At 41.5% G+C, this 14332-nt stretch overlaps 1 protein-coding gene across 4 annotated transcripts in view; it reads right to left on the reverse strand.

The window, feature by feature from the left end:
- Nucleotides 1-14332, reverse strand: part of LOC115604705 (cytochrome c oxidase assembly protein COX18, mitochondrial) — a 72719-nt gene that overhangs the window by 58121 nt on the left and 266 nt on the right. For 2 of the 4 annotated variants that reach the window (XM_030478040.1, XM_030478041.1), the window contains exons 2-5: nt 13005-13105; nt 12314-12477; nt 10173-10285; nt 9488-9595 (exon numbers count right to left, since the gene is read on the reverse strand). In XM_030478040.1, coding sequence (XP_030333900.1) covers nt 9488-9595; nt 10173-10285; nt 12314-12477; nt 13005-13105 — 486 coding nt within the window. Of the gene's footprint in view, nt 1-8435; nt 8755-9487; nt 9596-10172; nt 10286-12313; nt 12478-13004; nt 13106-14124; nt 14315-14332 lie in introns of those variants that run through there. The other 2 variants (XM_030478042.1, XM_030478038.1) reach the window with 2 other exon arrangements.

A 14332-nucleotide genomic window follows, 5' to 3' on the forward strand; every position in this document is an offset into this window, starting at 1 on the left:
GACCAACTCATCTTTCTTACAATATTTCAAGCTAGTAAGCAGAGGGAAGTTAAGAAGGAAATTCTCTCTCCCTCTCTAAAACCTCAAATCTTTTCTTGCTCTCAGGTTTTGGTAATTTACTTATGATTTCTTTGTTTTCAGTAAAGCGAGAATGGGAAGTACACAGCACAGGTGAAGAAACAGTTAAGCCAAACAGAACTATGCATCACATTCCGCAAATAATATGGTACCATTCAGAAAGAATACCATACAGGCTTTTTCAAGATGCTTCAGTCTTGTCTCAGAAAACACAGCAGCAGTTTTGCTGATTTCTCCTCCAGAAATCCACCTCCACTTGCTCATCTGCAGAAAGTTCACCACCTAAGGCGCCACAACTGCTTGCAAGGTTCCTCACTCACAAGGTTAGACATAAAGGATCAAGCAGATGTCTTACTGGGACTACTTCCTCTCCACAGCTGACAACTTGTTTGGCCTGAGACAGATCGTAGAATCACAAAATGGTTTGGGTTGGAAAGGACCATCAGATCATCCAGTTCCAAGCCCCTGCCTGGACAGGGACGCCTCACACCGGATCATGTTGCCCAAGGCTCTGTCCAACCTGGCCTTGAACACTGCCAGGGATGGAGCATTCACCACTTCTTTGGGCAACCTGTGCCAGTGCCTCACCACCCTCATGGTAAAGAACTTCTTCCTTAGATCTAACCTCATTATATCTTTCTGTGCTTCATCTTTGTCTCATCAACATGGACTGGAAACAAAAGAATTATGTTACCATATGCATACACTGTAGGAAGGGAAACAGTAAAGCTTTGATCCTCTTCCCTAGAAACAGCATTGAAGAGCAAGACAAGGATTTTAGTACAGACAATATATTTTAACAAAGTTATTACTACAGCTGAGAAAGGAGGTAAGCTTTTGGGTGTACAGCCTTTTTTCCAAGTCAAAACTAGCAAAGCACTGCAGCCATGTTTTCAAAGCGTAAGCTGTATTTCCAAGACAGAGAATGACACATATACGACCTTTAAAAACTTATGATAAACGTCATTAATCCTAAACTAAGAAGGTGAGTATGCAGTGTGTGCATGAGCAGGCTGTCCCAGCTACACGCACACAAAGAAAACCCCACCTGCACTGGCTAGGCAGAGGCAGGCAATGTGCACTTAGAATCAGGCCTTTGGGTTTTGGGGTTTTTTTGACAATATTACCAACAAAAGATTTTCTACTACCTCTCTCCCATTTTCACCCTATGTCCTCTTGAACTGCCTTTGCAGAGTTCTCTTCTGTGTTGCATTAGTACTGATGAATACTTCACAATGGCTTGGAAAGTTTCCATGCGTGCTCTGGGTTAAGGCTTTGGAATAGAAAAACAATACAGTCACCGGAGGCTTCAACTTCTTCTCCATATGGGATTTGTGCCAGGATATTTCAGCTATCTTGAGTCCTACCAGCCCAGAACCCATTTGGAGAATCATAGAATGATTAGGGTTGGAAAGGACCTTAAGATCATCTAGTTCCAACACCCCTGCCTGGACAGGGATGCCTCACACTAGACCATGTCGCCCAAGGCTCTGTCCAACCTGGCCTTGAACACTGCCAGGGATGCAGCATTCACCACTTCTTTGGGCAACCTGTGCCAGTGCCTCCCCACCCTCACAGGAAAGAACTTCTTCCTTAGATCTAACCTGAACTTCCCCTGTTTCAGCTTGGACCCAACACCCCTTGTCCTATCGCTACAGTCCCTGTTGAAGAGTCCTTCTCCGTCATCCTTGTAGCCCCCTTCAGATACTGGAAGGCTGCTCTGAGGTCTCCACGCAGCTTCTCTTCTCCAGGCTGAACAGCCCCAACTTTCTCAGCCTGTCTTCATATGGGAGGTGCTACAGTCCCCTGATCATCCTCGTGGCCTCCTCTGGACTTGCTCCAACAGCTCCATGTTCTTCTTACGCTGAGGACACCAGAAATGCACACAGTGCTCCAAGTGGGGTCTCTCAAGAGCAGAGTAAAGAGGCAGGATCACCTCCTTCGACCTGCTGGTCACACTTCTTTTGATGCAGCCCAGCATACAGGTGGTTTCTGGGCTGTGAGCACACACTGAAGCTGGCTCATGTTCAGTTTCTCATTGACCAACACCCCCAAGTCCTTCTCCACAAGGCTGCTCTGAATCACATCTATGCCCAACCTGTAGCTGTGCCTGGGATTGCCCCAACCCAGATGTAGGACCTTGCACTTGGCTTTGTTGAACTTCATGAGATTGGCATTGGCCACCCCTTAAGTGTGTCCAGGTCCCTCTGGATCCCATCCCTTCCCTCCAGCATATCAACCGAACCACACAGCTTGATGTCATTGGCAAACTTGCTGAGGGCGCACTCAATCCCACTGTCCATGTCACGGACAAAGATGTTGAACAGGATCAGTCCCAACACCAACCCCTGAGGGACTCCACTTGTTACCGGTCTCCACTTGGACACTGAGCCATTGACTGCTTGTAGCGAGTTGAATGTGACTTGACTGATCTCAGTTCCTTGAGTTCAGCCTCCCTCCTAGGTAACTGAGTTATTTCAACAACCCTCTTCCAAACTCAGGTTTCATTTAAAATAATGCTGTAAGAAACCCACCTCCAAATACATTCATCAGAGGAACCTTCTCTTTTAACTTGCCCTGTCAGACCTCAGGTGTGATTTTATAAGGTAAACAGAATTAAAAGGGTGTAAAATAAACATGAATAAATGGAGAACCAAGCATTTAGATTGACAAACTACTGCATATTTCTAGAACAGCACTGAAAATTTGTTCACATGGTAGAACCCATCAAACTGACAAAGTTAGTGCTAAAGTTTTATGCAAGCGGAAGCTTCTTTGTACAAATCTCCACTTTTATGTCTGGTGCACAGTTTGCTCAGACCTGAAATAGACTATTTGCAATGGAGAAAACAGCCACACACTAAGGCTTGGAATAAGCCAGCCTGAGTTCAGCACAGCAACCTTTCTGCTGCCATGGATTCATGGGGATTTCAGAAAGAAACAAGAAACAGTCAAGTTGTATATGATATATCAAACTAACTGTTACAAAGCATTTAATATAAATGCTTATAACAGCTGACAATGGAGTCCCGCTTTTAAATGGGAGCCAGACCAACATTTGCTGAGGCAGACATCACACGCACCTTTCCCATGACAAGGATCTCCTAGCTCCTCAGTGCACATGTGATTATCACCATACAGGAACATGTATTTATGAAAACATATGGTGTACCTGCATCTATATCTGCATGTAATTCCACTAAATATGCTGTTTATCTATATATGCTACCTACTGCTTGCTCCAGCAGAGACATAATGCCAAGGAAAACAAAGATGCTTCTCCTCCAAACTCTAGGGCGACTCAAATCCTGGAAAGCAGCAGACTTTCAAGCACACCAAAAATGAATAGCAAATCTAACAAGGCCAATTTCATGTACTAAGCATTTGGTGACCCAACAGTCATTAACCTGTGCGATGTATTTTTCAGTGATCAGTTTCAATATGCTTCCCAAGAAATCTCATGTTATTTTTTTACTACAAAGAAGACTTATCTGGTTTAAGGCCCTGTGCAGAAGCTGCAGCATTCCCTGCTCCCAAGCTGGAAACATGAATCCCTTTCAGAGTAATCATGCAAAGGGACTGTTTCTCCTGAGCTGCAGAGTACCAGCTCCCCCTACTGCTATTTTACCAGCCAAAAATTCACTCTACCTCTTTTTCCAATACTTTCAGCAGACAGAAAATGACAAGATGACATTCATAAAGACCTGTAACACCCTCTGAACATCTAGAAACAATTTCCTGCATTAGACACAACCTTGGAAAGGGCTTTATCAACTCAATTCTTACCCCACACCATGACCTCCTCCTTACCTGTGGTTTTTGAGTTGTTAGGTACCATTAGAGAAGATGCTTTGTGCTGCCTCATTTCACATACACAGAAGGGTTTTTGGTATAAGAATATCCTAGCAGCATACAGAAGTAGCTCTATCACTGACGTTCTGAGATGCATAACCAGACAGTGCAAGCATCTCCGCAAGTAAAGCAGCCACATCTGGACAAGTGTAGCATTACTAGCACAAGGACATCTACACTTATTGTCCAGAATTGCTGTTCTCAGTCAGAGACGGTATCGCATCCCCAGCTGTAAAGTTACAGCTGTAGGAGCAGAGGTCTATACAGCAGGCAGAATGTTGCAACATATTGTTAGTGGTATCAATTAACATCCTCGGATGGAAAATTGACTTTACATACCTTTTCAAAAGCCTCAACATGCTCGTCAAAGTGCCAAAAAGCCACTGTAGGAGAAACAGTTAATTCCTTACCCTTCATTTTAAGGAAGAAAAATCTCTTAAGTCCAACCTGTATTTACACAAAGCACAGAAGTCCATTACTATCTTAAAATCACAATGCTTTACATTGAGGCACACTGCAGTTTTTGGATTAAGGAGGACATATAAGAAAATTTTCAAAATCCACATACGTATCTCCAAATTAATCTACACAATTATTAAGGTGCTTCTATTCAAGAAAAAGTATAGAAAAATATGGATTTATAAATTAAACAGGGAAAAGGAGGATCAAAGACATATGGATAATATACGATTAACAAATGCTAATTTAAAGGCCTAGAAAAAAAGGCTAGGATAAAGTTTTCTATAAAATGGACTATTCTCCTTCTCCCTAACCAGAGATGAAGTCTAGGAAATAGTATGTAAAACATGGTTACCAGTTCTGGATTTCATTTCTCTTACTAGTTAAAGAATAATACACTGACAGGTACACAAGCACAGCTCATCACTCTTTTCAGAGATGCTTCAATATACTTCTAGGAAGGAAAGTTAACTGACTTCAAGGAGAAAGGAACACTTATGGAACAGGCAAGGAAGCTACAAAATAAAACATTATGGTCAGTGCTATGTTCAGTCTTGCAGTGCCACATGGATATTCCTCACACTGAACATGTTATGTCTCAGCATTAATGAACCACGAGGCGCTGTGAGCTCACTTCTGCTCTAAGTCTGTTAGCCACATGAAGAACTGGTGCCTGCAAAGCAAGGTTGCCCACTGGTGACTCAAATCTACACGAGGAATTCAGCTCTGTCTTAGGTCCCTCCACCTATAGCCCTCACAGCCATGGAGAAGCACTGAAGTACCAATTAACACAGAACTAGAAACAAACTATGTGGAACAACATTCTTTTTTGTGTCTCATGATGTCGAAACACAAACAATGGCTTTCTTTAAGGACCTAAACATGATTATTCAACACTCAGTATGAGTGTTATTTTCAACTCAAAAAGAATCTGTTAAAAGTGTACTCTCACAGTGGTAATTCTTATTTGAGCTCAAGTAGCTGAACTGCCACTGCTTTTAATCTGAAAATAATGAGCAAACATAAAACTCTCTTCTTAAAACACCAAAACTGTGGAGAACAGCTGCAAGACAAGACAGCAGGAGGGTGGGTGTACATGCATGTCTGATGGTATGTGTATATATATATAACTGTTCAACAAAAACTTTCTTCCACCTGGGATGGAACACACACTTTCTGCCTTGCAGTTTATTTTACAGCTTGTCCCATCTTTCTTCTTCAACAGCTCTAAGGCAGTTTTGTGGCTGCAACCCACTAACCTTCTTTCATGCCTGGGATGGTATTTAGTAATCCCCTTTTCCAGATTTTTCATCCAGCATGGCAGAGTAGAAACAATTACTCAATTTTATTTATTTCTGCTACTGTTAAAGGTCAGGTTAATATTCTCAAGAGATTCCAGGGGGTTTATGGTAGCTGTTTCTACTTTTGGGGTGCTTTTTTTCAGTAATGTTAGGAAAAACAACTTAAAAATTCCAGTGCTTCTGATTATACGGGAAGTATTCAAAGAATTTGTGGAGCAGGACTTACTGACTGAAGTTGAAAAACAGTACATGAATTAGAAGCTTGTTTTTATTTTACAGAAAACTCATTGTTAGAGTGTATTTCAACAGATACCATTACTTTAATCAAATGTAGACATTTTTAAGATCCAAGTCACTGCCTACTCCAGCCAAACTGAAAGGTTAGGATACTTCTTCCATTGGCACAGTACAAAATGAGTTACAGCAGCTACAGTAATGCAAGGGTACGGCTGGACAGGAGGAACTACAGTCTGTATTAAGGACTGCAGCATCATGCCAACTTGCATTATGCCCGGACAACAGCTACATAATTCAGTAATAAAAATATTAGTAAAACACTAGTAAAAACACCAGTTAAAGCTGTCGGTTTGGCAATGGGTGAATACAACTTTCACTTTGTAATTATCACTGTTTCCATCTGTTCCACAAACAAAAACATCTCTAGTTACTCCAATCGATTGCTCTGCTCCCAGTTGCATGCTTGAAAATTGTTCTTTTTAATAATCTGTGATATTTCTCCAGGTAAGACACTAGCATCATCACAGAACCATGCACCTAGACAGGGAATTCTGGAGGTCTCTAGTCCAACTCCTGCTCAGCGCAGGGCCCATTAAAGCAGGATCCTCAGAGCCTTGTCTGGTTGGCACTTCAAGTACCTCCAATGATGTAGATCCCATAATTTCCCACTCCAGGATACCAGGTGTGGGACCATCCTTGAGGTGAAAACCATGGTTTTCTATCAGTTCTGAAACTTTTGTCTTCCAGCTTGTCCCTGTTGCCTCTCATCCTTCCTTTACGGACTTCCAAGGCGAGTTTGGCTCCATCTCCTTTGCCACTTCACACTAAGCACTCGTAGGGTGATACATCTCCCCTTTCCCTCTGCAAGGCCATTTCTTGATGGGCTGGACAAAACTTCATTCTCACATCACGCCCTAGGCTCCAGCTTCCAGCCTTCCCCTGGATCTGGTTCCAGTACGCTCATGTGCCATGCTGGGGAGCCCACAACTGGAAGGAGCATCCAGATATGGCCTCAAGAACTGCTGAGAGTAACAACTTCCCTCCTACAACCAGGCACCTCAGGAGAAGGCAGGATTTCACTTGCACTTCATCACCTCGCCAGGTCACTGCCAGGACCCGACTCCTCCAAGAAACACTGCCAGACCAGGATACCGACCCTGCCACCAGTGAGAAACCATGCCCAGCTGCTACTGCTGCCATTCAGTCCTGTCTAGCAGGTACACTGCAGTCTGAAGAGCCATATGATGATATTAAATTCAAATAAAATGTAATAAGAAAACAGAATTTATGATTTTTTTTTTTAAGCTTCTGAAGCAAGTGTGAGAAAACATATCATGCACTTCCCTAGCAAAACTACATCCAGTAAAAGACAATCTGAAGTGTGGTAGCAGGACTGAAAATGAGGAACATTTAATTCCAAACACTTCTGAAAAAACAACCCTGTCCTATCTACACACCAAGCCTCGATAAACTCCTTCAACCCCCTCTTTTGCTGAAGGGTCATGGCTATAGGAAACAAGCTAACAAAAGAAATAACACAGAAGATTAGACTGCTCCTGCCACAACAAAGGCATGTGACTGTTGGCTTGTTATGTCTGCCTGACTCTCCACCTGCTTCTCTCTTTCCCAGTGCACAGACTTCCCTCTAACGACAAAAAAAAAAAGTTATTTTAAATATCACTTCTGATTATCAAAGATTAATGAGCACCAGCTTTCACAATTAAAACATGAACCATCCTGACTCTGCACTATGACAACCACCTGACAGCAAAGAATACAGGTAAGTGTCCTTGATCCTGATTTCTGGTTCTCTAAGAAAAGGGATGACGTTTTACGAGACAAGACTTGCACAGACTTCTGTGCCAAGGGACATTCATGTGCAGAGCTTCCCAACAACATATGTCTGCTGACTTAAGATGTCTACAGAGCAAGGTGAGATGTGAGCCTGAATACCCCTACCGTATTTGAGTTGAAGTATTTGGCTTCTCATCATCATTCATTCTTTTTCAAGGCGTTAGTTGCCTCACTTTAGTATAAACAATAAGCAGCTGCCACTATTTTATTCACAAAGAGACCAGGAAGAAACAGAGTGCTGCCACTCACAGAAATGATACAAGAAACACTTCCTCCTGATTCCAAATGAAATGCATAAGAGACTGACAACCACTTTACTCTGCAGTTACAGGAAATGAGCTATCAGAGCTGTGATGGAGAGTATCACATGGACACTGAGAACCACATGGATACTAAACAACTATATCTGATTTCCAATCAATCTGCACTGGGGTCTTAACTAAATAAACCAGTAAGTACAGTATCAGCCCATCTATCCTTTTCCCTCACCCCAAAACTTGTTCACTAGCCCATGGGTCAGATCAGCTCCACTAGATGAACCAGTTTTATTTAAGTAATCTGCACAATTCCTTGGGATAATTCAGGAGGCGTACCTGTATTGCTGGACTATTCTGAAACAAAACTTCCCAATAAACACACACTTGTGCCACACAGTCATTCTTTATGGCCAACCAGCGCTTTATTTGGAAAATAAATATAATTTCAGCTGCAACATTTTACAGTAAATAAGTACATCTCAATAAAACATAATTACCCCTGCAAGATCTCTGAGGCAGCTCTTCTGAGATTTCCAACTACATCATTTCTTGAAACTGTATTTGGTAGTCAAGGCAGACAGGATATCCCTGTAAGGAGTATCTGATTCTGATTTGGTCCTTGGTATCCAACACAGCCGACGAAAGGCTGGAGACCGCAGCAACAGGTTGTGCGAGAGTCCCACGAAGCTGGAGGACAGCCAGTACAATGCCATGGACTGCAATGAGACCAAGCCTAGTTCAACCTCCCTGTTCTCATTTGAAACCATTTCAGCAACTCGGCACGAACCACAGCTACTGCTTACTCCCAGTTATCCAGAAAAGGAACTCACCTAAAACCACTCCTCTCCATAACAATAATGGCTTCCACTGAAAATGTACTTTTCACTCTTTCTCATTTCCTCTGGGAAAAAGAATCCTCTACACTGAAGCTTGACAACAGTTCACAAATTAATTCATTTTAAACTTGCTTAAACTTCTATGTTTCCAATTCTAAGTTGATGAGCCAAACAACTAGATAACTATTTTTATATTCACAAGCAGAAAAGCACCTGGTAAAGTGAGAAGTGTTTTAATAAGATTGTGGAAAATTTCCTGATTTATGAACTCTGCTGTTTTCTTCTTACAGTAAGCAAACATTTTGTCTATATGTCCTTACATAAAGTCTTCCTCTCACTTTTGAGATCACAGAAAGGATACTAAGCTGCTCTGAATGTCTCTCCAAGCCCTAGTTTGTGAAAATGATGTTTAGAAACATTAACTTTGCAGGTTCTTCCCTCTTAGACAAAAACATTTCAAACTTACTAAGAATTTAAACATACACGTAGACAAAACACCTTGTAATAGAGAGAATGATGTATTAAATAAAGAGCAGCATCTGGGCTGCTCTTGAAGCACTAGGAACATACCGGAGTCACAGGTTAATGGAGGCACCAGCAAGACTCTACTTACAGAGGGGACTGTTGCAGCAACAGGGATCATTACTACTGACATCACCCGAAAGAAGTTTGTAACAAGCTTCTGGAACCTGGAAACTTTCAGTTTTTGCACAGCAAAGATCTGAAAGAGGAGAAACCCAGAGTTATAAACAAGTTCTTTTGGAAATGACTAACATGAGAAAGAAGTGCACTCGGTCATGTCTGACTTTCATTTTACATCTTCCATTTCAATCACACTGCTACAATCCGAAAAAGTTCTGGATTTTTTCAATTTCTTGAGAAAACATAATATTATTACTTTTGACCACAAGGCAGTAACAAATAACAGGGGGCAGAACAAACCAAGAAACCTCGCATATGCTTTTGGATGCTTAACACCCCTGAAGCTGATTAGAATGTCACTCTTAAGAGGAACTTCAGAGTGAAGACTAAATTTTACTGAGGCTCAAGTAAAGTCAATGAATTATCAGAGACAGGTCACATGAGAATTGGTAAACTCTAAACAAGAACCCACACATTCAAATACATACAATTAAGTGAATTTTCAGCTCTGCCCAACACGTTTTGAGCAGTGATAATCTGAAACTACCCATATGTTGCCATGTTTTATAACTGGGTAATAGTCTTAAAATAGTCTTAAAATAGTCTATAAAAACAACTATCTCTTTGCAATCACCCTGTTCGTTCCACCAACGTACCTCCACTATCAGCAAATTCACAAGCCCAAGTGAAACTGGCAGAATCCACGTAGAGTCTGGTGCCGTGAGGTCTGTGAACCACAGCGCTCCACCTGCTGAGAACTGTTCTTGAACTACAAGAAGTTCAAAGAAAACATAGAATTAAGCATGATTTGCTACCTCAGGTTAGTCAGAACCATGCAGCCACTTGCTCACTCCCCCTCCTCCTTTCTTCCCCCCCAGCTCCCAGAGGGATGGGGAGGAGAATCGAAAGAATGTAAATCCCACGGGTTGAGATAAGAGCAGTCCAGTAACTAAGGTATAATACAAAACCACTACTACTACCACCAATAATGATAAAGGAAATAACAAGGGGAGAGGATACAGTTGCTCACCACCCACCGACCGATACCCAGCCCGACCCAAGCAGCAATCTGGGTCTTCCGGGTAACTCCCCCCAGTTTATATACTGGGCATGACGTGCTGTGGTATGGAATACCCCTTTGGCTAGTTTGGCTCAGGTGTCCTGTCTCTGCTTCCTCCCAGCTTATCGTACCCCTCCTCACTGGCAGAGCATGAGGCATTGAAAAGTTCTTGATCAGAGTAAGCATTACTTAGCAACAACTAAAAACACTGGTGTGTTATTGGCGTTGTTCTCAGACTAAATCCAAAACCACAGCACTGCATCATATACTAAGAAGGAGAAAAATAACTGTAATAGCTGAACCCAGGACAATAATCAAATCAGCCAAGTTTCTAGGGATGTTTTAACTACGCAATAAATAGGAGTAAAGCAGAAATCTTCAGTTTAAACCATGTGTCAACGCAATGTGCTATCAACAGAAGTACAAAATAGTGGGAGATAAAAGCTGAGACCCAGCTTGGCTCATGGTAGCCACTGTGTCAGGTAAAGCTGTGAAAAAAACTAGTCTGATCTCAACCTCCACCTTACAAACCAATGAGGAAAATACGCAATGCTATAACCTACAGCAACTACATATTTTGTGGTTTTGAAATAATTATACTTTTCTTAGTAACTGTATGACCTGTTATATTTTTTTTAGAACAAACTACAAACTCTCTTCTAAAAACCCAAAATATCAGTATTTTTACTAAAAAAAAAATAAAAATAAAAAAAATCCCCACACACTCACCTTGTCTACAGTACTTCATATGAAGCTTCACATGGAAAAAAATCCCCCAGATTAATAACGAATGTGCTGCAGCATGGGTAATACCACCTGCTAAACACGCTTTTGAACTATAAAAATTCCCAGACTTTTTTCCCCAGTAAACTCTGTCTTCAAAAGACCACAAAATGATTTAACGCTCACACACCCTCACAAAATGCCCCACAGTGTTTCCAGAGCTCAGACCCTGATACTGCTTTTTAAGGCAGCATCCCACAAAGCTCAACACTATTCCAAATGATGGGAGTGCATGAGCTGAGCTCAGTGATGCTCTGGGTGATGCAAACACCTGCTGGAAGAGTATAAACCAAAGAAAAGTCTAGGTCTGGCCCAGGCACATATTCTTCAGGTATATGAACCGTGGTTTAATCTACTACAATGTCTACAGTGCACCTAATCATAGAATCACAGAATGGTTTGGGCTGGAAAGGACCTTATGACCATCTAGTTCCAACACCCCTGGACAGGGATGCCTCACACTAGACCATGTTGCCCAAGGCTCTGTCCAACCTGGCCTTGAACACTGCCACAGATGCAGCATTCACCACTTCTTTGGGCAACCTGTGCCAGTGCCTCACCACCCTCACGGTAAAGAACTTCTTCCTCAGATCTAACCTGAACTTCCCCTGTTTCAGTTTGAACCCAGCACCCCTTGTCCTATTGCTGCAGTCCCTGATGAAGAGTCCCTCTCCGTCATCCTTGTAGGTCCCCTTCAGATACTGGAAGGCTGCTCTGAGGTCTCCACACAGCTTCTCTTCTCCAGGCTGAACCAAAGCTTTTGAAATTCAACTTTATCAGCTATTTATCTATGCTTAAACTATATTACGTTTAAAAACTTAGTAGTGGAGTAGTTTTTTTACCAGCTTATATGTCAAGCTCAGGAGACCGTGTTCTTTAAGCAACGAAGCATCTATAAAAACAGTAAATGAACCAAAAATGACTGTTAAGAGAGTATCTGTTCAGGTGAATCACCTTCTGAGCCTGCGGCACCGACACTGCAATTGCGCAAAGCGAGGGACACACAGACCCACATTGGAACCTGCACCCACACCAGCAGCGTGGCTTTGAAGGGGTGGCAGTTGTCTCGAACATACAGCTCCGTCATAATCCTGCGCAGATTCTTCTTATAGTGGAACCTTGTAGAAAGAAAAGAAAGAAGTCCTCTCACAACAGCTGTTACAGAGCAACCAGTAACTTGTCTGACATGCTATTTCACGGTGCTTTTTGCCTGAACTAGTGTATGACTTCCTCAATGCAGAGGCAACCAGCCAGTTACGTGATCCTCAGCATCCTGGCTTAGATCCACACACTGCTACTGCACAGGGTGCAGTATTACACTAACAAATCAGCACAAGCACAACCATTCCAGCAATATTCAGATACCATCATAGCTAAGGGAACTTTGGTCACAAGTAAAGACGACAACAACAAAAAAAATCCTGGATTTGGCCCTGTAATCATAAGCCTATCACAAATTTAGAGCTTTAATCCAGATATGCTCTGAAGGGCAATATAACAAAGACAAATCAGTTGAAGTGGTAAGAAAACCTCAGCTTTGGGCAAGGGCAGAATCTTTCTGTAAGACTGTTGTGTGTAGGACTATCCCTTCTGATGTCCCACAATCTGGAAGGGGTTTGTAATATATATACAATCTCTACCTTACCTGGCCACCTTTTCAGACCAACCCAGTTGCTTTCCACGAACAGAAACTTCATAGCGAAGGCGCTCAGCCAGGTTTTTAATCTCGGGCTGCAAGTTTTCCAGCTAGCTAAAGAAAAGGAAAAATGTTTATGCACATTTACACATAACAACCAGATCCTCTCCCCATCTGATACTGCATACACATTAAAAACCACTGTGAAGGACAAGGTGTGAACCACAAGCAACAAATGGTTGCTTAAAAACCATCTGTGAAGACCTTCTAAAAACATAACCACGATCAAGATATGACATGAGAAGTATTTACAGTAACAGTCATACTACTCAAAATACAGCATATATATAAAAATATATATGTATTTGTGTATAATGTATATATTTTATATACATCTATATTATATATAAGTAAGCATACATATACCTGTATATTATACATACATATATACATAAGCAAATCTATAGAGAATCACAGAATCAAGTAAGTTGGAAAAGACCTTTAATAATATAATCTATATATAAATGAAATCTATATATAAATATAAAAATATCAAAATATATAGCAATATATACATGTATGAATTTATACATATTTTATATATCTAAATACAGAATTAGAATTTTATATTTTCTTCTGAAGAAGCAGCTTTTTGCCTTCACTCAGCAATTGTGACCAGCTAATTTACTTAACAAAAAAACTCCACCCTTTAATGTCCCCTCAAAAAGCTTTAAAGCCCAGCAGAACCCAACTCTGCAGTCACTAATCCTGAGGAATGAGACCTTATTATGCAGGAGTGCAATATGATATTCACATTTGCAGTCAAAATAAAAGGAAAAATGATCAAGCATTACTGTAACAACCAAAACAACAACAAAAAAAAGAATCCCACCCCAAACACACTGCAATAAAAGGATTACATTATGGTTCTTCTGCAGTAACACTCTTTGAACCATGGTCACTGATGAACCCCATCCATGACCACACCTGGATGGACCAGCCTGACCCTTACACAGGTGAGTAATAAAGATCCAGCTGATTCCAAACCAGATTAAGCTCTGGCACCTGCGAAGCACCACACCAGTGGCCTCATATATGTGTGTGTGTATATATATGTTATATATACATAATAACAAACAGCACAAACGGGAGGAACACCCTCCGCCATACACAGCACAGGCTCCTTTTGCTGCACTTGCAGCACACAGATGTCTTTAGTGACTTCAACCCTTCTCACTTTTGAGAGAAAGCAGGCGTTCAGAATTTGCTGAAGGCTACTCCACGTTTTTATTGCAGCAGCTCTAGCAAAAAAAACGTGAGGTAAACTTTAAGGCACC

Source organism: Strigops habroptila, chromosome 3 (genome assembly GCF_004027225.2).
Source record: "Strigops habroptila isolate Jane chromosome 3, bStrHab1.2.pri, whole genome shotgun sequence".
Lineage (NCBI taxonomy): Eukaryota > Metazoa > Chordata > Aves > Psittaciformes > Psittacidae > Strigops > Strigops habroptila.